Source organism: Lemur catta, chromosome 17 (genome assembly GCF_020740605.2).
Source record: "Lemur catta isolate mLemCat1 chromosome 17, mLemCat1.pri, whole genome shotgun sequence".
Taxonomy (NCBI): Eukaryota; Metazoa; Chordata; class Mammalia; order Primates; family Lemuridae; genus Lemur; species Lemur catta.
In genome coordinates, this window is record NC_059144.1 from 15,582,653 (window position 1) to 15,609,561 (window position 26,909).

At 54.1% G+C, this 26,909-nt stretch overlaps 1 protein-coding gene across 3 annotated transcripts; it reads right to left on the reverse strand.

Annotated features, from left to right (window-relative positions):
- Nucleotides 1-1,003: 1,003 nt before the first annotated feature.
- On the reverse strand, nucleotides 1,004-26,877 carry GDAP1L1 (ganglioside induced differentiation associated protein 1 like 1). 3 transcript variants are annotated; one of them, XM_045529180.1, is made up of 6 exons: nucleotides 26,451-26,877; nucleotides 17,601-17,793; nucleotides 16,488-16,661; nucleotides 12,331-12,428; nucleotides 11,440-11,554; nucleotides 1,004-1,374 (listed from the first exon to the last, which is right to left on the reverse strand). In XM_045529180.1, the coding sequence occupies exons 1-6, from the start codon at nucleotides 26,628-26,630 to the stop codon at nucleotides 1,031-1,033; spliced, it is 1,104 nt and encodes a 367-aa protein (XP_045385136.1). In that variant the 5' UTR covers nucleotides 26,631-26,877; the 3' UTR covers nucleotides 1,004-1,030. The 3 variants fall into 3 exon arrangements, with proteins under 3 accessions (XP_045385136.1, XP_045385137.1, XP_045385138.1); XM_045529181.1 differs by lacking the exon at nucleotides 16,488-16,661 and having other exon boundaries at nucleotides 26,451-26,701; XM_045529182.1 differs by lacking the exons at nucleotides 11,440-11,554; nucleotides 12,331-12,428.
- Between the last annotated feature and the right edge of the window lie 32 nt (nucleotides 26,878-26,909).

Genomic DNA, 26,909 nt, shown 5'->3' on the forward strand with positions numbered 1-26,909 from the left:
AAGCACAAGTGGCAGTGACACCCAGACCCTTTCCCAACATGCAAAAGGCACAGGAAAGTGAGACCTGACCAGGGTGGCAGCGTGGATGCAGAGACCCCCCTGCATGTCACAGTGCAGCCTGGGGGGAGCCCCTGGAGTGATGGAGGGGTGTGTATGAAGGGGAAGGCTTGGGCAGAGGCTGGGAAGGGGACCTGGGTTCATCCACCTCCAGACCCACCCCTGTACTTGGACCAGGGCTGACCTTCCAAGAGGTCAGCATGGCTTTTACTGGAAGTCCCACCTTACAGGGCAGGAAAACGCAACTCAAAGTAGGAAGAGTATGACGGATGCTGCCTTAAGGGATTTCTGTTATATTAGTGCCAAACCAAACACACTGGCCAAATCCAGAGGGGAATGGAGAGGGTATGTTCACGGTGTTGGTCCCAACCATGGCCTGGCTATGGGTGCCACTGCCTTGGCTCAAGCCAGTGTGGTCTCAGTGCACATCCAGGAGAAGCAAGAAGCCCCTTCCGGTCTTCAGGGGCCTCCCATGGGGTCTCTGGTTCTCCAGTCCCACCCGGAGTTACCGAAGAGTTGAGTCTGGATGTTGGCTTTGTCCTGTGGAAGAGTTCCCTGGGCAAGAGGGAAGGGGAGGCGAGGGGTCAGGCCCTCGGAGCCCCAGCACCTCCCAGAATCTGGGCCCTGGTGGATGACACGGCCTGGAACTCACCTCCGATCCCAACCAGTCCCCACGGTTCCATCTTGAGACCTCGCGTCGAAAGAAAAGGCATTCGTGTTTTGTTTCTGTTTTCTTTCCTCTCTCTCTCACTTTCTCCTTCTCTCCTTTAGTAGAGCCGTGGCCTCCAGTCACAGCATTGGCAACATCTACTTCTAAACTATGGAATGTTTTCACACTGACGACAGGGTTACTCAGAACGAGGGGCGGGCATGGCTGTCCACGTGTTCATGAGACAGTGAGTTACGGAGAGCTCGTTGGGAATCACACAGCACAGAGACACCAACAGTCAGACACCAAGCCCCAGGCCTGGCCCTAGATGTATTTTTTCTTGAGGTACCAGTAGGCAAAGTAGCCCATCCCACCCAGGGAGCCCATGAGGAAGGACGCCCCGAAGAAAGAGGGGGGTTTCCGTTTGACCAGCCGGAAGGCGTTGGGGATGACGGCCGACAGCAGGGTGGTGTGGATGTCGCCCAGGACTTTCCGGAAGGCAAAGCGTCTCTGGACCCTCTCAAAGAAGGACTGCAGGTTGGGCCGGCTGCCATCTTCCCAGTATTTCTTGGACAGTCCCAGGAACTTGAGGCGGTGCAGGGTGGCTCCCAGGAGGACATCCGCGAGGGTGAAGGCACAGCCGCAGAGCCACAGCTCGCACTTCTGCCCTAGGGTGGGGAGAGAGGACACCGGGTGGCTCAGCCTCCTCCCTCAGCTCGCTCACTTCTCTCTCATCAATCCCTCCGGCCTTGGCCTGCCATCGCCCGCCATCGTGTCTCCCGAGGGTCATTCACTCCCGTACAACTTCAATGACTTGTCATGTGCTTATACTACCTCTGTTGTTATTGTCTGCTCTTTAAATCAACTGGCTTTCAAAGAGCAAATATGTGTGTTTAAGCTCAAGACTCACGTATCCAACTGCCCCTTTGACAGCTCGCCTTGGGTGTCCACTCTGCATTTCAAACTCAACACATCCAGGACAGAATTCCCGGTTGTCACCCCCAAGCCCTCCACACTCACCCCATCTCAGTAACGGCAGCTCCAGTGGCTCCAGCCGGAAGCCTTGGTGCCACCATGCAGTCTTCTCCTTCTCTCACCCCCCACGCACAATCTGTCCACAATTCCCATCTGCTTTATCTTCAAAATACATCCGGAATCTGATCACCTCCGCTTCTGCCATCCTAGTCCAAGCAACCATTCTCTCCTGCCTAAGTTAGCACAGTGTCCCCCTAAAAGTTCTCTCTGCTTCCATCCTTGCCCCCTAGCGTCTATTCTCAGAACAGCTGACTGTTCACAGGGGGACTGTTCAAACCCAAGCAGATCATGTCACTTCTGTCTTCTCAAAACCCTCTAAGGACTCCCCGTTGTGGCCAGAGTAGAAGCTGAAGTCCTTTCAAGCCCTATATGGCCCTGTGTGAACTGGCCCCCAGGTCCCGTCCAGACTTCAGATTCTACCTCTCTCCCCTTCACTCGCTCTTCTCCAGCCACACCGGCCTCCTTGCGGCTCCTCATGCCAGGCACATTGTCACTCAGGGCCTTTGCACTGGCTGCTTCGTCTGCCTGGAACAGTCTTCTTCCCCCTAGCCACGGGGCTCATTCCTCCACTTCTTGAGGTCTTTGCTCAAATGCCAGCTTCCTGAGGGCTTCACAGACCACCCATTTAGGATTAAAACTCCCAACCCCAGCAGTCACCACCCCTCCCCAGCTTTGTTTTTCCATGGAGAGCCTCACCATTATGGTGCCATCTGTCTCACGCACTTGCTTTGTTTATTGTCTGCCGTCCTCTACTGGAGCAGAATCCCCATGAGGGCAGGGATTTTGGTCTGTCTTGCTCGTGGCTGTATCCCCTGGACCTAGAACTATGCCTGACACACAGTAGGTGCTCAATAGATCCTTTTTTTTTTTTTTTTGAGACAGAATCTCACTCCATCGCCCCAGGTAGAGTGCAGTGGCTTCATCATAGCTCACTGCAACCTCAAACTCCTGGGCTCAAGCAATCCTCCTGCCTCAGCCTCCCTAGTAGATGGGACTACAGGGGCGCACCATGACACTCGGCTAATTTTTCTATTTTTAGTAGAGATAGGGTCTCGCTCTTGCACAGGCTGGTCTCGAACTCCTGAGCTCAAGCAACCTCCCAGAGTGCTAGGATTACAAGTGTGAGCCACTGTGCTGGCCAGTGTTCAATAAATCTTTACTGAATGACTGATGAATGAAAAAAGAAACTATATAATTAACAGTATCATTAGCCATAAACTATGTACAATAATAAAAGTAAGCATAACAAAAACAAAACAAATGCTATTAAATTCCAACTGGATACTACCGCCTGCCAAAATCTCTATGCCCCAGACTTGTTTTATTTTTAAGAAAGGGGCAGATGTTAACACATATTATAAAGGGGTTAAATACTAGCATCATACTAACACTCTTTCTTTGATATAATCAAAGGAATTGAAAGCAAATAACTCCCACTATGTGATTTTATATTATTCATCACCATGTTTGTGTGCCAACTAAAATTAGCCTGCATATTTAGAAAGCACCTGTTTGTGAAACATGTTTCTTCCAGGTGTTTAGACTTGAACTTCTGGAGCCTCTTTGATCTCTTTCATCACCTCTTTGCTCAAAAACCTTCAATTCTCCCCACTGAGTACACGTTAATGTTCGAATTCCCGTGCCTGGCTTCCAAAGCCCTTTCAAGAGTAAGTTTAGCTCTGGTACACTGCTCTAATCTTGACTCCTCATGAGCTGCCCACCTGCGCCTGTTTCTCCCAAACAAGCCCTGTGTGTTTCGGCCTCTGGGCCTTTGCCCCTGCTGCATCCCGTACCTACAGTGCTCTCCCCCCACCCCATCCCTTGCTGGAAGGTCTGCTTCCTGGGATGCTTGCTTATGCACCTTGGAACGGGCTGTGGAATTCCACGAATCCAATGCCCCCCGCCATCAAAACCTGAGCCGCTCCTTCCACTCTGCATCTTCTTGTTCTAATCAGAAGTTTGTTCTTGAGTACATAACCTTCGAGATGCCTGATGAACACCCAAGGAGAGAAAACGAGTCAGCAGTTAGAGATGCGGGTGCCCAGTTCAGGGAGCGCCATCAGTACAGAGGTGGCATTTAAATCCAGGAGAGTAGATGCTATCAGCCAGGGAGTGAGTGTAGACCGACTTGAGAAAAAAGCCAGGGACTCACCCTGGGGCCCTCCAAGGTTTAGATATTAGGCCACACAGAAACCCGCAAAGGAGATAAGAAGGAGCCGCCTGCGAGGCAGCAGAGTGGCGTCCTGGGTGCCAACATGAGAGTGTGTTCCAAGGGGAGCGAGTGCCCGACTGTGTGCAAACGCTGTGCAGAGGTCAAATAAGAGGAGGCCCGAGAGCTGGCGATTGCATTTATCGACTGATGACCTTGGCAAGAGCAGCTGGAATAGAACACTGACATAAAAGTCTGGGTGGAGGGAATGCAGCAGAGACAGGGAGGAGAGGAATTGGAGAGGGTGAGCAAAGACGGCTCTCTTAAGGCGTTTTGCTAGAATGGGAAGGATAGGCCGGTAGTGTGAGACAATTCAAGAGCATTTTTATAAGCTGGAAGGAATAAAACATGTGCATGGGAATAACCCAGCAGAGAGGGGAAGGATTCTGCAGGAAGAGGGGAGAGAGCTGCTGACATGGTGCCCTGGAGGGGAGGAGTGTGGATGGATCTAGAGCACTAGGGAAGGGGGTGGTCTTAGCAAGTTCAAGGACAGTCCACCCTTGGTAACAAGAGGGCACACGTGCTACCACATTTCATCCAATCTAAGTACCATCAAATATAAGACACCCACCCAAAAGTAAGAGAGAAGAATTAAATTATTGATTGTAAGAAACATTCTAATTTCAGAGATGCTAAGATGTGGTTTAACAAAGATGCATCTTAGAATCCATAAGACGCAGGGTGTGTGTGGACACTAATGCTGCTGGCAGGTCACTGTGGGGACCAGAGCTGTGAAAGTCTCTTCCCAATGCTTTGATTTCTTGGTGACATAGAGAAAGTGATCGGTTGTGAGTGAGGATGTAGGGGACATGGCTGGAGGGTCAAGGAGAAAGGAGAAGGTACAGAGGAGTCACCTGGAGAGTGGGGAAGTGGAGGCCCGGGGCAGCCTAAGGTCCTCTAAGGCTGGTGGTCATGAGTTCAAAGTGAGTCCCGCCACCATCGTGTGTGTTTCTCCAGCCACATTTAGGTTCCCAGGTCCAGGCACTGAGTGGGTAGAAAGTTGCGTGCAACCAGGTTTGGGGTTTTGCAAAGCAAGTATGATGAAGCAAGGGCGTATGAAGGAGGAGAATGAAGGGCCAAGGCATTGAATGTGCAGGCCAGGAAGTGCTTCTAAGGATGCACAAGGGAATGGCAGCTAGGTATGGAGAGAGGTGACATCGGCGGGGGACAGTGAAGGGAGGCGGGATCAAGGGATGGAAGTCTCCAGCTACAAACTGCTTAATACCAGCAAGGCTGAGTGTGGACAGATTTGGGAATAGGCCCACGGACTGAGCCCTGGGGCCCTGCAGGGTGTGGATACTGGACAACAAGGAGAAGCCAGCAAGCGGGTGAGAAGGAGCAGCCTGTAAGGTAGGAATTGAACTGGAGAGTGTGGTATATTACCTGGATCCTCACAACAATTCTACAAAGTGGTGCTATTATTATCCCCATTTTACAGATGAGGCGACCGAGGCACAGAGAGGTTAAGAAACTTGGTCAAAGCCACACAGCCAGTAAGTGGCAGAGCAGAGCTTGGATTCAGACCCGTGCCATCTGGTTCCAGCATCTGTGCTTGTAACCACTGTATGACATGACTTTTTCCCACGTGCAAGTGAACATGGACATGGCATGTGACAGTACGAGCATTCAGGCCCCTTTCAGTAAGTGCATTCTTTACTTGGGTCTGTGTGCAGATCTGTCCAGTGTCTGCATCCTGCGTGGACTGTGTGTTTGCCCCCGTGTCTGCCTGCACAAATCCACGCAGCTGATTGTGTAGACGCGTGTGGCTATCCGCACACAGGGGTGTCACACGTGTAAGTGCAGTGTGAGCCCGCGTGCACCTGGCCGTTTGCCTGCAGATGTGTTCACAAGCATGTGTGTGTGGGTCATGCCTACGCTTACGTCTGTGGGCAAATACTGACAGTCTACCATGCGTGGGCCTGGGTACCTATCTGGATGTCACCAGAGGGCCTGACCCCTTCAACTCCCCCTCCCTCTCCTCCGGTCATGCATGCCCTTGGCAAACCCCAGGCCTGGGTGAACCCCACCTGGCACTTCTCTGAGCCTGCCTGCCGACGACAGTGTCACAATGAAGCTGACAGTTACACTTTCAATGCAAGCCACAAGGCCCAGGAGGGCACCCAGTGCTGCCGGGCCCTAGTGCCTTCCTTGAGCAAGCCGGCCTGCCCGCTCCCTGCGAGACAATTGCGTATCTTTCTGTCTTCTCTCCTCACACCTCTCGCAACCCTTTGCCCAGCTCTCTCAGAAGATGGCAGCCTTCAGACATGAAAGCCCACGCGCCCCACCACAAAGCCCCCGAGAGCCTCTGCCTTCCACCTCCCGCTCATGCAGGTGCAGTGGTGGCACGTCCTGCTCCCCAGACCAGTCCCTCGACAGGTCCCTTGCACCGTCCTGTGCCACATCTACTCAGTTTGCCTTTGCAGACTCTCTCCCCGCCTCTGTACCTGTTCCGTGCCCCCGGAGGCCCGCTTGGTGGATGCAGCCCGGGCTCATGCCCTCTGGCTCCTGGTGTTAAGCCGAGGCAGGGGCAGAGGGTGGGCAAGCATGAGGTCAGACTTACTGCCCATGGTTCCCCGCTGCAGTCAGCACTGGCTGGCGGTGTCCCTAGGCTGGAACTGTCCCTAGGCTGGAAGTCGCAGCCCCTATCGGTGGCCTTCCCCACACAGCCTCTGCCCAGGCCCCTGAAACTGCCCCCATGGCCTCACGACTGCGCCCCCAGGCCCGAGCACTGCTCTTTGCCCTGTGGAGCCCTCACATCCTGCCCACATCTTTGTAAACAGTCCCTTTATTGGGTCCTCTTCAGGTCACCCAGTTTGCAGGTGCCCTCTGTGTTCTCAGGGGATGCCCTGAACCTGAGCTGTGCGTCTGGTCTTCAGGCGCTTGGCACCGCCGTCCGGCATCATCAATTCCTCCTTTCCAATGCGGCCTCTACCAGCATGAGAACACACTCGCGCATCTGCTGCCTTAAAACAGCTCCTCCCTGCACCCCACATCCTTCCTCGGCCACCACTCCACTCTGTCCCCACTACAGCCACACTTCTCAAAGGAGGCGTCTACACTCGCTGTCTTCATTGCTCACCTGCCTGTCTCTCTTCAGCCCACTCCAATCTGGCTTTTGCCCCTACATCCCATTGCAGCTGCCCTTGGCAAGGTCACCACCACCCACGGACATGGCACAGAGCCCAGTGGACGCTTCCTGTCCCGGTGTACGAGGTTTCACAGCAGCATCGGACACCGTCCTGCCTCCCTAAGACAATCCTTTCTCAGCTCCTGTGACAAGAGGGTCCTCCCACCTCACTGGCCACTCCGCAGTCACTTTGCCAACTCCCGTAACTGCCCTCACCATGGGGGAGCCCCGGGGCAGGTGTGGTAATTTTAAAGTACACCGCAAATTACTTGGTAGGTTCCTCCCTCCAGTGGAGCCAAGTTGAATAAGGGCTATGTCTTGTGCTCTTAAACATAGGATTGGAACACCTGACCCCCCCCCATAGACTGTGACAATGGCCACAAGCCCCTCCCATCCCTGTTTGCATGCTGCTGCCTCTTTGTAGTGTGGCTTTGCTGCTCCAGCCACCAAGAGGTGGCGTCTAAATCTCCACCCCTTTAATCTGGGCTTTGCCGTGTCACTTGCTTTAGCCCATGGGAATTCAGTAAATGTGACACGAGCAGAGGCTTGAGGAGGGTTTGCACGTGGGAACTTTGCTCTCTTGCTGCTCTTGGTAACCTTGCAACCACCACTCCACAGACGGGGCTGGGTCAGCCTGCAAGTACCTCCCCTGGCCCTGCGGACAGCCAGCCAACCGCAGGCAAGCCACTGAGGCCACCCACTGCCCACTGGCCACACAGGCAGGAGTGTCAGCCATCCCCCTGTGGGACAGAGGTGTGCCACCCCGGCTGAGCCCAGCCCATGCTGCCAGGCCCCAAATCAGGAGCAAATAAAAGGTTCTTCTGGTAAGTCACTCAGATTTGCTGTGGTTTGTTACACAGCAAAAGCTGACTGATACAATCCCCTGCTCAAAACCCTCCTAAAGAGTCCCCATTGTCCTCAGGATAAAATCTAAACATGTGAATATAGGCTCTGGGGCCCAAGATCTCACCTCGTCCGCTCTCGCTCCCTCCAGCCTCACTCACGGCACTCTCGCCGGCAGTTGCCTGACACCTGAGGGTTCCCGGTCCTCTCCCTCCTCCGGGCATCCCTCAGGCTGGGACGCACATCCCTGCTCTTCTCTGGGCTCCTTCTCATCCATCAGCTCTCACTCTGAATGTCACCTCCTCAGAGAAACTTTGTCCAATTTGTCCTGCTCATTTATTCTCAAATCCTGACACTTATCACTGTTGGTAAGTCTGTGTTTACTTATGGGATTACCTGACTAGTGTCTTTTTCCTCTCCAAGACTGTAAACTCCATGAGAGCAAGAACGATGTCAGTTTTTGCACATAATCTTATCTCTAGAGCCTGGCACATAGTAGGTGTTTGATAAATATTTGAATACATGAATGAGAAGGAATGGTAATAATCCTTTTTTTTTTTTTTGAGACAGAGTCTCTCTGTTGCCCGGGCTAGAGTGAGTGCCGTGGCGTCAGCCTAGCTCACAGCAACCTCAGACTCCTGGGCTTAAGCGATCCTACTGCCTCAGCCTCCCGAGTAGCTGGGACTACAGGCATGCGCCACCATGCCAAGCTATTTTTTTCTATATATATTTTCAGTTGTCCAGATAATTTCTTTCTATTTTTAGTAGAGATGGGGTCTTGCTCTTGCTCAGGCTGGTCTCAAACTCCTGACCTCGAGCAATCTACCCGCCTCAGCCTCCCAGAGTGCTAGGATTACAGGCGTGAGCCACTGTGCCTGGCCAATAATTATTTTTAAGAACTGCTATTTCTAGAACATTTTCCCTTGTGCCTGGCACTATGCAAAGTGCTCAACACTTACTATCTTCCGGAATCTTCATAACCTCGCTATGAGTTAGATTCTATTATTGTTCACATTTTGATCAAGAATTTGCATCAATATCAACTGGTTCTGTGCAAGGGCTCTTAACTATGACATTATAATACCTCCCATCCCTGCATTCTGCCCACAAGGGGAGCGTGGAGGGTGTGAGCACCCCCACCCCAGGCTGGTTCAGGGGCACCCTGGTGGGTGAATGAGTGACAGAGGCCATGTAGGCCCAGCCAGGTCTTTAAACCCATAGCCACCTTCCTGGGGTATCTGCTTCCCCCATGCCCACCCTGGTGGGACGTAGGACTACTGAGGCCTCTCCATCTTGAATAACCCATCATCTCACCATGGGGCCATGCAGTGTGGCCTCCTCTCAGCCTCCTCTCGGAAGATCTCAGGTCAAGAGTTAGCATTTGGCCCCTCCCAGTCTGGAAATCCCCCACGAGTGTGTGTTCAAAGCCAGGCTCTGCCACTTCTATCTGTGTGACCTTGGGAAAGTTACTGAACCTTCCTGTGCCTTAGTTTCCTCATCCGCTAAATAGGATCACTAATACTACCGACCTCCTAGAGTTGTTATGGGGATTGAGTGAGTTGAAGTCTGTGAAACACTTAGAACAGTAGCTAACACACAGTAGGTGTTGTTAAGTATATACAGTTTTATGGGCTGAATTGTGTCGCTCCCAAAATTCATGTGTTGAATCCGTAAGCCCCAGTATCTCAAAATGTGACAGTATTTGGAGACAGGACCTTTAAAGGGATAATTAAGGTAAAATGAGGATGCTAGCACGGGCCATAATTCACTGTGACTGATGTACTTATAAGAGGCAATTTGGACACGCGAAGACAGCAGGGGTGCGCGGCACAGAGGAAAGGCCGTGTGAGGACACAGCGAGACGGCGGCCACCTGCAAGCCAGGGAGAGAAGCCTCAGGAGAAACCAACCCCACCAGCACCTTGATCTTGGACTTCTAGCCTCTGGAGCTGTGAGATAATAGATTTCTGCTATTTAAGACACCCCATCTTGGGTATTTTGTTATGGCAGCCCTAACAAACTAATGTGTAAATAAATAACGTACCTGAGATTCAATGTCACCTAGTGAGAGAATGGCAGAGCTGGGACTCTCTCTGTATGACCCCCTAACCAGTCTCAGAACCACTTCGCATTTGGCCCCTGAGAACAATCCTGTAATCCTTCCCCGGTGGCTCCGCCTCTGATAGAATCAGCAAAGTCCCTCCTTGAGGTGGGTATTATTTTTTACTCTCTTAGTCATCCCGTGCTTTCTCCCAGAAAGGATTTAAGGCAGCTGGCATCAGTATGCATGACGATCATCCCTGCTCAGGACGTGAGGTGTCTGCATGTGTCTTGTGCTTGTGGCATTGGTTGTGAGATGCGGGAAACAACACTGGACTCATGGAGAAGGAACCTGTTCTTGCCCTAACCAGGCCGCTCGTGAGCCGTGTAAACTTGAGCAAAGCATGTCATCTCTCTGAGCCTCAGTTTTCCCATCTGCAGAATGTGCATGCTTTTAGCGGTCACATGTGTTAAACTGGTATTGTGCTAGGCCCTGTGCTGAGTGCTTTTAATTTTCACAAGAGTCCAGCAAGATGAGGTTAAGGTTTTCAGTTGTATTATTACCATCTCATTTTGCAGACAAGGGAACTGAGGTTCCAATGGGGAAAGCAACTTGTCCAAGGTCACGTAGGACAGGCCCCAGAGCTGGAACTCTGACTCCAATCCGTCCGACTCTAACCCTGGGCTCTGCGGCCCTCCCACTCATGCAGACATGTGTGTGAGGAAGCTGCAGGTGCAGCAGTGCATGCTGCACGCGCTCCACAAAGTTGCATTGTCAGGAGACAAGACCGACAAGTCTAAAACGGAGCAAGATGGAAAGGTCCAGAATGAGGTTTGAGGAAGGGCTGTGGAAAAGATGGTGTGCACCAGGCAGAACGGAGCAGAGTAGTGTGGGGAGATGACTGCAGGAGGGAGAGGTTGCAGGACCAAAGGTGTGGAGGTGGGAACGAAGCTGCCTCATCAGGGTCCGGAGACCCATCTGGGAGCAGGAAGGGTCAAGGTCGGAGAGTCCGGCTGAGCTTGGATGTTTGGCTGCAGATGAAGGAGCCATAATACATTCTGGAGCAGGGCAGGTGAGGTGGTATGGTGGGCAGCGGTCACCACCACCACCACCACCATCATCATCTTCACCAACCTTTATTAAACACCTACTCTGTGCTAAGCCCTGATCTAAGCACACTATGTGTGTTATCTCACGTGGTGTCTCAACAGCTCTCTGAGGCAGGTCTTATTATTATTCTTCCCATTTTGTAGATGGGAAACTGAGGTCCAGAGAGGTGAGCACCTGGCCCGTGGTTACTCAGCTAGTAAGTGGCCAAGCTGGGACTTGAACCTAGGTCTATCTGAGTCCATAGCCCATGATCCTAACCACTTGGGAGGTCCTCTGAGATCTCTGGGGGAAAACCAGGCTGGGACTGAGCAGGCGCAGGGTGGGCTGGGTGGGCTGCAACCCTCACCTCCCCCCAGGGCTGGGACCCACCTTCGTTCTCCAGCTTTCTCTTCTCCAGTTCGGCCTCGATCTGGTCCAGCACCATGGCCAGCTCCCCGAGGATCTTCTTCAGGTAGCTCACGTCATCGTGCTCCAAGATCTTGGCCTGGGGTCAGGACAGGCAGGAGCCAGAGAAGCTGAGTTGGCCTCACTAGAGCCAGGATGTCCTGGGATGGAAGGAGCTCTGCTAACCCTCCTTCTGCAAACCCAGCCTCCAAATATCCCCCAGCGTACGGGATGCCCCTTCGTCTGGCGCTTGCAACACTCCTGCGAGACTGGCTGTCCTGCCTGGGTCCCTCTCACGGAGCTGGTGCACTTACACACCCAGCTGGTGGGAGCTTGGTTGCTAGTGGCTCACAGCTGTTCCTTCTCCAGGAATTGCTCTCAGCCAATGGGGAACTGCCTTGCTCAGAAATACTTGAGAGGTTACCCCTCTTCCCAGCAATCTGTAGTCAATGACCGACTGATACGGGAGTATAACAGGCTGCCCCCTTGCCTCAAGGCTGGCCAGCATTGTGGTGCCATTTATGCTCCAGAGCTTCTTGGGGGTCAGATGAGGCTTGGCCGCTTCCTGTTCCTGTCCTGCCCATCCTTCCTGGGTTCCCTTCTGAGCAATCCCTTGGTATCTCCAAGAACCTCTGTTCACTGCTCTGCTTTTTGGGACACAACCTAACCCATGAGGAAACTGAGGTCCCAGCTCAGCAGTGGCTTGCCCAGGGCCAAACAGCCAGTAAGCAGCAGAGGAGGCAGAATGGGAAAAGCAAGCCAGTGGTTTCTCCATTCCTCATCATTGCTGATCCTTTACTTAGAACCAGCTTCTCCCAGTCCATTTCCACGGAAGAGATGGTGGGGGAGGGGAGCCAGCAGGCCTGGGGCCCTCACCATGAGCTTCTTCTGTTTAGAAAGGTAGGGCTCGGAGAGCTGGGGCTCCTCTTCGTGGTCCAATTTCATGAGGTCCGTGGTGGCGTTGGCTAAATGTCCTGGGGGGAGAACAGGAAAGGTCCCGTCCCTCTGGCACTGCCTCCCCGGTCACTTCCCCCACACAACTGGAAGTAGGTCTCAGCCAAACACTGGCCAGAGAAGTGACAACAACAGTCAGCACGTGGGGAGCGCTGCAGGCTGCAGCACAGGGATGGGCGAGACGCCATCCTGCCCTGGGCTCAGGTTGGTGTGAGAGATGGGCACACACAGCAATCCCTGTGACACGGCATGACCGGTCTGTAACGAAGAATGAACTTAATGGGGAGGGACCCAGGGACCAGGAGACCTCACCAGGGAGGAGGGGTAGGAGATGCCAGAAATGGGCAGGACCCGGGCCCTGGGCCTCATCATCTTCCCTCCCACACCTGCTTCTCCCCCTGCAACCTCCCAAACTGCAGCACCTCCCCCGACCAAGGCCATGCCCAATGCCTGGGATTTGTCCTCGGCTCCTCCCTCTCCCTCCTCCCCACAGCAAACCAGTCTCAGGGGCTGTGGATTCTTCCTTCTCCACTTTTCTTATGTTTTCTCACATTAAACGTCCCCCATGCCAGTTCCAGCTCTCTCTCTTCCCCTCTCTCCCTCTCGAGCCCTCCTTTTCCCCCTTCGGCCAGAGAGACAGTTCCTCAGTCACACAAGTGGCCATGCCACTCCCTGTTCAGAGCCCACCCTGGCTCCTCACTGCCTTCAGATAATGTCCCAGCTCCCCAACGGCCTTAAGGGAGCCCGAGGGATCCATCTCCTCCCCGTCTCACCTCCTCCATCTTTCACTGAGTGTCCCCAAGTGTCCCTGTCCCCAGAGGGTACATTTCGGCCACTCTAAATGCTTGCTGTTCCCAGAATGTTCCAGACTGTCCCAGACCTCCAGGCTTTTGCTCACACTACTGCTACCTCCTGGAATAGCCTTATCCTCTTCTGAAATCCTCCTTCTAGATCCTGCTGAAGGTCACCTCCTTCATGAAGCCCTTCCTGCTTCTCTCAAACAGCGGCCCCCAACCTTTTTGACACGAGAGACCGTTTTAATGGAAGACATTTTTTCCACGGACCGGGGGTGGTGGAGGTGTTGTGGGTGGCAGGAGGGTGGTGCAGAGCTCAGGCAAGGATGCGTGGCCTGTTTCCTAACAGGCCACAGACTGGTACTGGGCCATGGCCTGGGGGTTGAGGCCTGCAGCTCTAGGAGGTCTGGCCACTTACTGCCTTTGTTTCCCAGTGTGCACTGCCAGGGAATGCAAATACGCTAAGCAGAGCTGCCCTGGCACAACTCCATTAACCTTGTAGTTTATGTGACCAGTGTCCCCCTGGACTTGTGCAGTGCACAACCTGTACTGCTTGCTACACATGGAGATTTTGATGCTAATGGAGTTATCTCTGGATGCATATGTCTCTCACTAGAACTTGAGCTCCTGAAGAGCAGTGGCTAGGACAGATTCATCTCTGTTCCCAGGCCTGGCACAGAGCAGGAGCTCAGTGAGTGTTGAATGAATGAACAAAGGAACAAATGGAATGAGTGATTGGATGAGTGACTGCACTTGTTTAGCTCTGTCCTGGAGATTTCATCACCCACCACCCCCCCACCTGGCCTGATATAAACCTCAGTAAACACACTCCCAGCTTCCTCAGCTTTGGGGCTATAATAAGTCTGATTGATATTTTATTAATGTGAAGGTCGAGGACAGCATCTTCTCTCCTTCCTGTCACCGGGGCTGCCCGTGTGGCTCTCTTTAGACTCCAGGAGGGCAGGCCAGGCAGAGAGAAGACCTCAGACTGATTGGGGGTGGGGGTTGCTGCAGCCTGGTTCTGCTCCTCCTGCACCTGAGTCCTCTGCCCCTCCCCCGGCTGGGCTAGAGCCCTGAGGTCCTCTCTGCCTTCAGGGCGGGAGGGGAGAGGGAGGGAGCCAGCTGGGCCTGCTCTGGACTCACTGCTTTCTAGGCACCTTCCAACAACTCAGCACAGGCTTGGGGGAGCACCCCCAGGCGCACTTAGAGACTGTCTCCATCCTCAGCCGGGTCCCCAGTATTGCTCACCTGTGTAACAGCTGGGGGCCCCCTAACTGCCTGTCCATTCTTCCCCGGGGGAATGATCTTTGTAAAATGCGGATCTGATCAAGCCACTTCCCATCACTGTTTCTCCACTGCTTTCTAGATAAAATCCCGATTCTGCCAGACCTCCTCCCCAGACTCGGCCCACAGCCCCTCCCACCAGCCCGGGGCTACACTTCAAACACACCAAACACACCAGGCCTGTCCTACCGCGGAACCTGGAATGATTCTCCCTCCCCTCCCCCTCCGCCTGCTACTCAGCCTCAGTGGGAGCCTTCCCCGACCCCAGCAGCTGGCGTGGGCATCATCTCTGGTCCCACAGCCTCCCTGCTCCCCGATCGTAACTGATTGGTAGTAGGTTTAAAAAGTTTTAACTAACTTATTTTTGCACAGCTCACACATGCATACTTGTTAAAAATTCAAACAATATCGGAGACTATGCAATGAAAGCAAATCTCTCCCCTCTCTACCCGCAGTCTCTTAGTTCTGTTCTCCGAAGTCAAACACTATTGGCAGCTTCTTGTGCATCCTTCTAGAAACAGTCCTTGCATTGTAAGCACCTGTGTATCCATTTTACTCCCTTTTAAGTACGTTAATGATAGCACACTAGAAGGGGTGGGTTTTTTGCCCTTCACTTTTTTCTACTCACTAATGTGTCTTAAGAGAACGCTCCAAATGCCTATTGTATCTTTGAACATCTGTATAGGACTGCATTGTGTGGAAGTAACCATAGCTCATTTGCCCAGTTCCTAACTCATGGGTTATTTCCAGCGATATTTCTTGCTGTTACCAACTGTGCTGCAGTGAATAGCTTTGTGCATTCTTGGCGCACACATCCAAGTGTAACTGCAGCGCAGTCTCCAAGGTGTGGACCTTTTTATGTTTGACATAGAATGCCACACGGCCCTCCTGAGAGATTGCTCAGATTTACGTCCTCCTGCACTGCAGCTACCTGGTTACTTGTCTTTGCTTCCACGGAACTGTACCCCTGGCACGGTAGAAGCTGTGCCTATCCCATCTGTCCCCAAGCCCCCTGTCCAGGGCATCACAGATGTTGTTGGCAGGGCTGATGTTGGTCGCAGGACAGTACAGGTAATTCCTGAGTCTTGTTCAGTAGAATTCTAAAGGGACAGGGCTGAGTTCCACAACCTGACCGTCCTCCCTGCCTTTGAACATCAGCCTCATTCCTTCGAGAGGGAGGAGGTGACCATTTCCTGAGCACCTTTCAGGTCCCCTCTGGCTGTAGGACTCCATGGTGACCGTGCTGAGCCTGGACCAAAGTCCGTAAACAGCTGTTGGATTATCTGACTTAATCCAACACCATTCACGGGCACAGGATACAAAAGGATGGACCAGGCTATGGGCGTGTCCAGGCTGGCAGTTAGGACAGTGCATGGGTGACCTTGAATCGGAAATCAGAGACCCCACTGGGGGCCTTGCCACGTCTGGACATCCTTCCTTGGTAACCCAACCCCGGGGTCACTCAGTACCCTTGGCCACCAACCACAGCCCTGACTGTTGGTGACCCTCCCAGGGCCCCGACCCAGGTGTCTGTGGCTGGGACTCCTGTGGGGAGGTTCCCCAGCTCCCATTGGACAAAACAAGCCTGGTGGGGGGGACAGACAGCCCCATAGTCTTGTACAGGATGGCAAGATAAGAGTAGGGGGCGGGGAGGGGAAGGAGAGAGAGACTGGCAGAGAGGGAGAGACACATATTCAGTTAGAAACACGGGCGAATGAGAAGGGAGGCCAGAGAGAAAAAGGGGAGAGAAAGCAAGCAAGGGGCAGAGATGGGGAGAGAGAGAGAGAGAGAGACAGACAGACAGAGAAGTGCCCAAAACCAGACAGAACCCCCAGGCACACAGAGAGAGGCGGGACACACGCAGAGAAGGCGAGAGGGAGAGGAGGAGGAAGGGGATGATAGGAGAGGGAGCAGGGCATGAAGGAGGGAGGACTCCCATGGAAGGAAGGAAGGCGCCATGCGGGCGCCAGGGAGGGGCTCTCCCAGCCACCGGGCACTCACTGCGGATCTCGGCCGTGGCGTACTTGGGGATCATGGAGTCGGTGGTGAGCTCGGGGTGCAGGATGCAGCCGTGCGTGTAGGCGTCCATGGGCAGCGCATCCAGCAGCTCCCGGTACTGCAGCACCCGCGCGTGCTGTGGGCTGCCCGCCTCGGGCATCAGGGCCACCACGTGCTCTGCGGGGGACCGCCAGGGGCTGGGCCGGGCAGCAGAGGGCCCTGCCTCGGCCACCGCCCCCCAGCACCCCTGAACCCGAGGCCTGGGGCCCACACTGTCCCCCGGGGGCAGCCCCTCTCAGCTGTAGACTTGTTGCCGGGTGGGAGTCTAGGCCCAGTGTTGCTGGAGTTCAAGAGAAGCTGGCAACCTGGATGCCTAAAACGCAAGCCTGGATTTCTGCGTGTTGGCAGCTGACTCATATTCTATTTCAACAGCACCCGTCTGGGCCCTGATCCCCTCTCTACGGCTGTCTGAGCCTCTGCGGTGGGCAGCGCGATCCCGGCCTGTGGAAGGCCTGAGGCAGGGAGAGGACAGAGGGTTTTGTGGGGTTTGGGGGTGTCTGGGCCCTGCCCCTGTCACGGGGTTTGGGGGTGTCTGGGCCCTGCCTGGGCCTGGGGGTTCTGGGGCATCTGAGACCATATCTATGGGGAGTCGTTAGCCCTAGTGCTGGGGAGGGCTGGACCCTATCCTTGCCCAGGGACCCCTGGGAGATCTGGCCCCTGCCTGTGGGGACCTGGAGCGGGGGTCTGTGTCCTGGTCATGTCCCAGGGGCTCCTGAGGGTCTGCGGCCACGTCCCTGACTCCAAATTCCTGGAGAAGGGGGCTGTTGCCCTAGTGCTCCTAGTGGGTGTCTGGCCATGCCTCCGCCCTGGAGTATCGGTGGTAGTGGTAAGGGGTGGGTCTCTGGAGTCCCCAGGGACCTGTGGCTTTGCCTGTGGCTCTGTGGTTTCTGGGGGGCATCTGAGCCCTGCCTGTAGCCCTGTGGCTCCTTTTGGGGGAGACTGGGCCTTGCCCATGGCCCTAGTGAATTTCCCCAGGCTCCCCAAGGCCCCGGGACCCTGTCTGAGCCTGTGGGGCCCCCTGGGGTCTGTGGCATCGAGTGGCGGCAGCCGCTGTACCTCCTGTGAAGGTGCGCTCCACGTAGTCGATGATCTGGTCGTAGTCACTGATGATGTTGTCGCGGTGGATGATGACGGGCACCTCCTCGCCCAGGTTGAGCCGCATGAACCAGGGCTCCTTGTGCTCACTCTGCGGCAGGCTCACGTCGCGCTCCTCGCACGCCAGGCCCTTCTCAGCGATCACCAGCCGCACCTGCAGGCGCCAGGGTCAGAGCGGGGAAGGCGGGCGGACACAGGGGACACTCTGCCCAGGTGGGGTGGGGCGTGCGGGGAGGGAGGTCAGAGGTCACACACGGGAGGGGACACTGTTGCTTTCAGCCCACCCTGGGCTTCTGGTTGGGGGTGTACCTCCCAGGGGCATGCGCCTCGTGGTGGGAGGAACACAGCCCCGTTTGGAGACAAGGGGGAGTGCTGCCTGGTGGATAAGCCGTGGGGGTTTGACAGCTGGACACGCCTGGGATAGGACTCCTGGCTGTGTGAGTGTGGGCAAAATTCCTCAAACTTTCTGAGCCTCAGTTTCCTTATTTGTAAGATGGGAGTATCAATAATACCAACCAAGTGTCTGGTACACAGATGGGACTCCATTCATGATTATCACTGTCATGATTGGGCACACAGCCTGACCTCCGGGAGTGGATCTGGCCAGGAAATACACGAACATTCTTATCATCATCACAATCAATAGCTAAATTTCTCAAATTATTTGGGGTACAAAGTGGGGTGAAAAATAATTTGCCAGCATCGATCAAGCCCTTTATTGCTCCCAAACAGCTTCTCATCTGGTTGCCTGGTTGGATACTCAAAATAGCCCCCTGGAGGAAGGCAGAACAGAGAGTATTTCCGTATTTTTCTTAATAAGAAAACTAAAGCTCAGAGAGGGCAAGTAGCCTACCCAAAGTCACACAGCAATTCAGCAGCTGAGTTAAAACTGGAAGCAAAGTGCCTGACCCCCAGACTAGTGCTCTCTACCTTGAGGGCTCCTTCCAGGTAGTTCTGGGCCTGTCCCTTCCTGAGTCTTTCCTTATGTTTCTAGAAGGTCCCAGGAAAACACTGGAACTGGTGGAAGCTAACAGAGAACCTTGAGGCTGGGGCATGCTCCTGACCCAGCCCAATATTTCTGAGCTAGAAAATGGTTAGCGATCGCTTAGTCCAATTGCCCTCTACATGTGGACTGAGACTCAGAAAGAAGGATGGGCTTGTCCAGGGTCCCCCAGCAAGAGGATGGCAAGATGACGGCAAGTGGCTCCAGGCCAGGGGTGAGGGAGGGCATCTCTGTGAGAGGTAAAGTTCTGCTCTCCTCAAGCACCAAGGTCTCCACACACACCTGAGATGGTGGCTGCCGGGACTGGGTGTCCCCAACCTCCCTCCCGGACACTAGGAGTTCAGCACCCAAGAGAGGCAGCATGGTGTCTTGGGCAGAACTGTGTCGGTTCAAATCCCAGCTCTAGCACTTACTTGCTGGATGACTTGGCTTTACAAGTAGCTTTAACTTCTTTGTGCCTCAGTTTCCCCTCCTGTCCAATGGGAGTCTTATAGCAATTTCCACAGAGGGCTGTTGTAAGGATTAAATGCATTAGTCCCTGTGGAATGGTGCCTGGCACACAGTAGGGGTAATATGTCTTAGCTACTTGTATTAAACCAGGTTTTAGAGGCAGACGGACCTGGACTTGAAGCCTGGCTCTACTGCTTATTTGCTGTGTGACCTTGGACAAGTCCCTTGACCTCTCTGATTTCTAGTTTCTGTGAACTAAGGAAGGCAATCCACTCCTTCAAGGCTGGCATGAGGTAGAGATGGGGTGATGTGGATGGAGTCCCGCAATACATGGGTTCTGATAATGTCACTATTATCACACACACACACAGACTGCCCTGCACCCCTGGTTGATGTCCTAGAATGCTCCATGCTCCACCCTCACAGCTAACACGAACAGTCCCTTCTGTTTGGTGGACTGTGTGGAGGGAGAGGTAATTTACCCCTGAACAGATTTATTTGCTCCATCAGCCAAAAGCAGGTCCCATAGGTGGGGCCCACACAGAGCCCCCGGGCTAGGAGGCAAGGCAGCAACACCATGTGACCTTAGAGCTCTCAGCGCCCTTTCTGAGCACCCTTTTTCTCATCAGCAAAACAAGGCGGCTGGACTCCCTGTTCACGGACAGCCCTGCAGCCCTGCTGCGAGCTGACTCTACTACATTCACCACCATGCAGGAGACAGGGCTGGCTCTGCCTGCCCCCTTGGCAGTGGGAGGAAACTGCTGGTTCTGTCTGAGAGAGGGGGAGGAAATGTTGCAGAGAGTGAGCAGCACGCCCGCCCGGGGGTGGCATCTGTTTGGGTGTGTATGAGTGAGCAAGTGTGTGTGCATGTCCGAGTGTGCATGAGTGTGAGTGCCTGTGTATGAGTGAGCAAGTGTGTGTGCACATCCATGTGTGCATGAGTGTGAGCGCCTGTGTATGAGTGAGCAAGTGTGTGTGCATATCTGTGTGTGCATGAGTGTGAGCGCATGTGTATGAGTGAGCAAGTGTGTGTGCACGTCTGTGTGTGCATGAGTGTGAGCGCATGTGTATGAGTGAGCAAGTGTGTGTGCACATCCATGTGTGCATGAGTGTGAGCGCCTGTGTATGAGTGAGCAAGTGTGTGTGCATGTCCGTGTGTGCATGAGTGTGAGCGCCTGTGTATGAGTGAGCAAGTGTGTGTGCACAGACAAGTGTATGTGTGAGTATGCAAGTATTGCGTCAATGTGTGTGTGTGCGTGTGCACACGTGTAGTATGGGCCTTGTGTGTGTGCATGTGTTAGCATGAGTGTGTGTGTGTGTGTGTCTGTGTGTGTGTCTGTGTGTATGTTTGAGCTCGTGGGTGGCCTGTGCCCTGGAGAAGCCCAGGGAATCGAGGGTGGAGTTTGGCTGAAGCAAACGGCTGCCTTGTCTGATCCCTGCAGTCCTGGCCTCAGCTTGGGCCTCAGCTTGGTCCTCCAGCCTCTGGGCCGAACCGGGACCTCTAATTGGATGAAAACAGAGACCAAAGCAGGCCTTTGCCCTTGGCGGGTCCAGACACTTGGCCTTCCATCTTTCAGGGGCCACTCCCGGGCCTGGCGGCCTGGAGCTCCAGTGAAGGTGTCAGGTGTGGCTGCTGTCTGGGGAGGGGACTATCTTTAGAGGCACAATAATCCTGCTTGGAGCTGCCTCAGGGTCACCCTGGCAGGTGGCCAAGGAGACTTTCACCTTTAGCTGAGCTGCAGGCCAGAGCCATGTGTCACCCTGTGGGGGAGGGGGACCCAGAGAGGAAGCCAAGCCCAAGGGAAGGGCATGCAGTCACCAAGGCCATCTGCCATCTCTGCCTCCTAGAGGCTGGACCAGGCTTAAGTGGTCACCACTCGGTGTGACCAGACATCAACCATCTCTGGGTAAACCATCTTCCCTGTGGGTGCCTGAAAATCACCCATGGGCGCTTCACTGTTGTAGGTTAGGCCCTGTTCCTCATCACCCAGGTCCTTGTTTGGATGATGGGCTGGGTTGGCATCTCTGCCCAAGCCATTTAGTTGCTGTGTGATTTTGTAAAAGACACTTAGCATCTCTGAACCCCAGTTTATTTATCTCAAATATCTTTTTTTTTTTTTTTTTTTTTTGAGACAGAGTCTTGCTTTGTTGCCTGGGCTAGAGCGCCGTGGCATCAGCCTAGCTCACAGCAACCTCAAGCTCCTGGGCTCAAGCAATCCTTCTGCCTCAGCCTCCTGAGTAGCTGGGACTACAGTCATGCGCCACCATGCCCGGCTAATTTTTTCTCTCTATATTTTCAGTTGGCCAGCTAATTTCTTTCTATTTTTAGTAGAGATGGGGTCTCGCTCTTGCTCAGGCTGGTCTCGAACTCCTGAGCTCAAGCGATCCTCCCGCCTCGGCCTCTCAGAGTGCTAGGATTACAGGCGTGAGCCACCGCGCCTGGCTTCAAATACCTTTTTAAAAAAATTAATAGACTTTATTTTTAAGAGCAGTTTTATGTTTTTATATACCTTTTAAATATAACACTTTATATTTACCAATTCATCACTTTTCGAGACTTATTTATTAAGTGCCTGCTATGTGCTAGGTCTTGTTCTAAGTGCCAGCAAACAAAATACAGATCCCAGCCCCGAGGGAACTGACACGTTAGTGGGGAGACACAGATGATAAGCAGTTAAAATGGTTCGGTCTGTCAGAAGATGGTGAGGCCCTCAGAAAACAGAAAAACTAGAGTAGGGACGGGGATTGGGTCCCAGAGTGTCAGGGGGATGGAGGTGGTTTTAAAGAGCGTGGTGCATTAGGGCAGGCCTCTCGTGCAGGTGGCATTTGAGCAAAGGCTTGGACAAGGTGAGGAGTGGTCCACACAGCGGCCTGGGGAAAAGATCTCTAGGCAGCAGGAATGGCCCTGAGCACATGCGACAAGCTGGGACGGCAGTGAGGAAGCATTGCTGGGGCAGGGTGTGAGGGCAGACAGGGAGGAGAGAAGGAGAAAGATCCCGTGCAGAGGCCTTTAATCCATGCTCCTAGGCCAAGGGGCCTGTGAATAAATTCAGGGAGTCCTTGAACTGGGATGGGAAAATTACATGTTTATTTTCAGTCATCTCAAACTGACATTTAGCATTCGCTTCAATTAGGAATGTAGGCGATAAAGTATGGTAGTGTTAGCAGCGCCTGCAATATTGTCACCACCAGGAATCAGATATTTTCATCACTTTGCGGTTGTTACAGTTACCTCAAAATATCATGCACACTCATCACGACTTCAACATGACAGTAGCTATCAGATCTGCCACCAGATCGTGTTACATAAAGGGGTTAATACGGAAACATATATATTATTATATAATGCTGTACTTCACTATGATTGGTTTCCTTTCTAATCTAAAAATCCCGTGCATTTTATTTTATTCAATTAAAAACATTGTTCTGAGAACAACCCATAGGCTTCCTCCGACTTGAGTCCTGACCAAAGCAAGGTTAGGACCCTGTGGAAGGGCCTGAGGCCATCGTGAGGACTCTGCATTTTTCCTGGAGGGACCCAGGGAGCCACGGCAAGCTTCTGAGCAGAGAAGTAACAAGATGTGTTGCATCCGTGGGCCGCCACTTGGGCAGGGGAAGGTGGCAAGTGGTCAAGTGCAGCCTGGACAAGGCTGGAGGGCCGATGCCCAGGAGTTTGAAAGGCAAGGCCAGGGTGGGAGGTAGAGGTCATTCTTCACCTCTTGCTTTGTCCTGCCCTGCTTGGGTGTCAGGAATGGCCTCTGGCAGGCTCCAGACCTGGGTCTTGTACACCTGGGGGCCGAAGACTGGGCCAGGGGCTCCCCACAGGTACGCTCAAGACAGAGCAGACCCTGGGGGGTGGGGTGGGGTAAGGGAACCTTGAACCAGGCTTGCTGCAGGGAGCGGGATGGCCCCGGAGATGCGCTCTGGTGGAAATAGCAGCAATAATAATAGCCAACTCTTATATAGCACTTCCTCTGTGTGAGGCCCAGTTCTAAGAGTTTTACATGTATTAACTCTTAGTCCTTCCAGAACCCAACGAGGTGGGTTCTAGTACCTACCAGTACCCTCATTTTACAAAAGAGGAAATAGGCACAGAGATAGCAAGTAACTTGCCCAAAGTCACACAGCTAGGAAGTAGCAATCTTGGTTTTCGAAAGGCTGGCAGGTATGAGGACAGAAGGGGGCACGGAGAGGCAGGGCAGTGCTTCCTGCCTGGGGATAGAGGGAGGGAGGCAGGTTGTATCAAGCATCTAGTCTCGTTCCTGTTGAGGTAACTGAGGACCAGAGAGGGTCAGGTCACACAGCCAGTTGGGACTGCCAGCACTAGAATCTCAGTCTCTTGACGCCCTGCATTTTCGCCCCTCCCAACCTCATTCTTCCCCGCAGAGGAGGAGGGGGCTGGGGGCAGGAACAGCCTCAGAAGCACGCTAGCATTTACACCGTGCATTTAGAGCCTCTTCCAAACCCTGTGGCTCCAAACCATCACCTGTGATGGCGCCTGGAAGTTCATTATTAGTGTGCAAGTTTTCCAAGCATTGTGCTAAGTGCGACCATGCACGATATCGTTCGCTCTTCCCAACCCTCCGAGATAGGTACTGCTATTACCACCAAACATACGAGGAAGCTGAGACTTAGAGAGGGGAAGACACTTTCACAAGTCACATAGCTGAGAAGTGGCAAAGTGGAGTTTGACCTTGTGTCTGCCTAACTCCAAAGTCCATGTCTTTATAACAGCAACCAGCACTTAACTGGCACTTTCTATGTGCCAGGTGCTATTCTGGGTGACTTACATGGAGGCATTTGCTGAACCCTTACAATGACCCTGTTGGGGAGGCACTAATTTACAGATGTGGATAACTGAGGCATGAGAGGTTAAGCAACTTGCGCAGGACTACCCAGCCGGTCAGTGGTGCAGCTGAGATCGAAGCCTGGCCGGTCCAGCCCCAGAGTCTGGGTCCGGTACCCTGACACTCTCCTGCTGCCCTCTGGGTCTAGAATGGTCCCCGGATGCCCAGTGGAGCCACCATTGCTCCCAGAGGTGGCCATTTTCCGCTATTAATAGCCCATGTGCCACTAAGGGCAGGCTTCTTGGATGCTTCACAATGGGAGACTGCCCCCTTCATGCCAGCAAGGCCCTTCAGATGGGAGGGAAGGAAGAAAGCTCACGTGCTAAGCTCCTACTACAAGCCAGGCACTTACTATATGCCTGTGTACTCTAAATCCTCCAAGAATTCTGCAGGGTAGGCTGTAAATTCCCCTTTCCCAGATGAGGATATTGAGGTACAGAGAGGTGAAGTGACTTGCCCAAGGTCACGCAGTCAGAAAGTATCCAAGATGAGAATGGAACCCAGGACTATCTGACTGCAGAGCCCATGCCCTTTCTGCCAGACTACCCTGCTTCTAGAATCCACCATGAGCCCCTGTGTGGGAGGAAGGCCCTGGCAGGGGAGGCAGGAGAATGCCCAGGCCAGCTCGAGCAGAAACTTGGTCAAAATTGGGGTTACACTGGATGGTCCTATCCCTGACTAAGGGGCCACCTCAGCCCTGAACTCAGGCTGAATAGAAAATATTCTCGGGGAGAAGAGCAGGAGGCTCCGTCACAGTGTGGTTGTGGGAGGTGCCGCTTCCCTGCCCTCTGTCTTGTGCCAGCCACTAGGGCCTGATGCCTGAGGTTTCAGGTGGGAAGAGGTTCTAGAATCTGAAGGTCAGTCTGATTCATCTCCAACCCCCAGCCCCTTGCACGAGGCCTGGCATGCAGTAGGTGCTCAGCAAGCATGTGCGGGACTTATGGATGAGTCCCAGTATGACCTTGGCTAACCCTGGCCCTTTCTCCATCTAGAGCTTTAATAACCCCATATCACCCGTTATTAACAGAGCCTTGACCCCTCGCCAGGCACTGCTATCAGCACTTTTTGTGCATCCTATCTCATTTCACCCTCACAATAGCCCTCTGAGGAAGTGATTGCCTTAGCTCCACTTCACAGATTATAAAACTGAGGCTTTGCAGAGACAAGGTGACCTGTCCAAAGCTTTACGGTGAGCAGTGGGGAAGATGGCTCTCCTACTGGGGACTATCTAGTCTATATTGTAAACTAGGGCACTCAAACGGTGACCAGTGAACCAGCTTCCCCAGCATCAGCTGGTGGCTTGTTGGAGGGGCACTCCAGACCTCCTGAATCACAGTCTCTGGGGTAGAATCCAGCAGTCTGTGTGTTAACCAGGGTCACCCAGTGATGCTGATGCACGCTCAAGTTTAAGCAGTGCCAGTCCAGAGCACTAAGTTACACTGCCTCTCCAACAAGCCTATCAGCAACCCTGAGGAGGGCTTGTAAATAGAAGTATTAATAGCTATCATTATTATTACCCCACTTTCCAGATGATGAAACTAAGCCTGGACCAAGACTCAAACCCAAGTCTTTTTGGTTCCCAGGCCATTTCTCTCCACGGAATCTCTTTTTCCATCTGGAAAAGGAGTGATTGGAACAAAAGGACCTTCCGGGAAGAAAAGGAGTGGGAGGATCCGGCAGCAGGTGCAGCTCTGGCCTTCCCAGGACCCTCCCCCGGCCCTGGCCATGGTGCTGAATCCATGCCCCGGAGACGGGACAGACGCCCAGGGTGGGAAAACTGCGCCCCTGTCTTATGGGCGCAGTCCACCACCTTACCCCCAGGAAGCTGAAACCCTGATAACTCAGCACCAGACCGGATTTCCAACTGCCCCCCAGAGCCCCTGGGTCTGAGAAGGGTCTAAGGGCCGGGGCCACTCTGTGTCTTTAAGAACAAAACACAGATCTGATGGGCCGGGCTGAGCTGGTCTGAGGGGATGGGTTAACTCCTTCCTTCTCAGCTCAAGATGGGGGTGGGGTAGGTGACGGCTGGGGACAGACCCTCAAAGCCCCAGGCAGAAGAAGGCCCGCAGCGGGGATAGAGGGGCAGAGGGGCACAGCGGGCCTGGGGGTCTGCAGTGTCCCCGACAGCAGCGCGGAGGGAGGGCCTGAGACTGGGCTGCCGGGACAGACCCCAGAAAGCGCTTCTCCTCCATGCAGCCCCCCCAACAGGCCGCCTTCCCAGCAGTGCCCATCCCCTTCCTCTTGCCTTTGTCTCTCTGCTCAGCCCCCCGACAGACCGGGTCTTCCTGGGAGGGAAGGAGGCAGAATGGATGCTCCCAGAATTGGGAGCACAGCGCTCCTGGGGCCCAGCCAGGGCCAGTCACCTCCCGGGAGAGCAGCCCTGGCACCCCGCGTCCCCGTCTTCCGGGCCCCCCAAAGCCTAGATTTCACGCTCGGGTCCCTGGCCGCCGCCAGACCGCTCGAGCCCTCGGGGTCCCCCGCCCCAAGCCCGCCGGCGCCCGCGGGCTCTACCTTCTGCGAGCTGAAGGACTGGGTCCAGTGGTACAGAACCAGGCTCTCCTTGGGCCAATGGGCGGGGCTGGCCGCCTCGGGCGCGTCGGGGGCCTCCACCGGCTTGGCCACATCGCTCTCCAGCGCCGAGATGGGCCACCAGCTGCAGTTGGTGGGGGTCAGGTTGTTGGGGGTCGCCATGACAGCCCGCAATCCGACGGATGAAAGAAGGAGGCTCCGGCGCGGCGGCTCTCGCGCCCAGCATCACATGGCCTCGCCGAGCCTGCCCCTCTCCCTCCCTCCCTCCCTCCGCTACCAATGTCATTACTCAAGGGGGGAGGGGGAGGGCGAGGGGATCCCGGGAGCGCCTTCCTCCCGGCCACCTTCGGCCGGCCCCTGGCCCGCGCCAGAAAAGCCACCAGCCCGCTCTGTCAGGCTCCCCTGCAAGGGCGCAAGGAAGTGGGTCGTGCCCCCCAAACC

Coding starts and splice junctions, on each gene's coding strand:
- GDAP1L1 (XM_045529180.1), bottom strand. CDS start 26,630: ATGGCGACCCCCAACAACCTGACCCCCACCAACTGCAGCTGGTGGCCC. Junction 17,794..26,450: donor AGTCCTTCAGCTCGCAGAAG/GTAGAGCCCGCG, acceptor TGGCGCCTGCAG/GTGCGGCTGGTGATCGCTGA. Junction 12,429..16,487: donor CGCCACGGCCGAGATCCGCA/GTGAGTGCCCGG, acceptor TTCTCCCCCCAG/GACATTTAGCCAACGCCACC.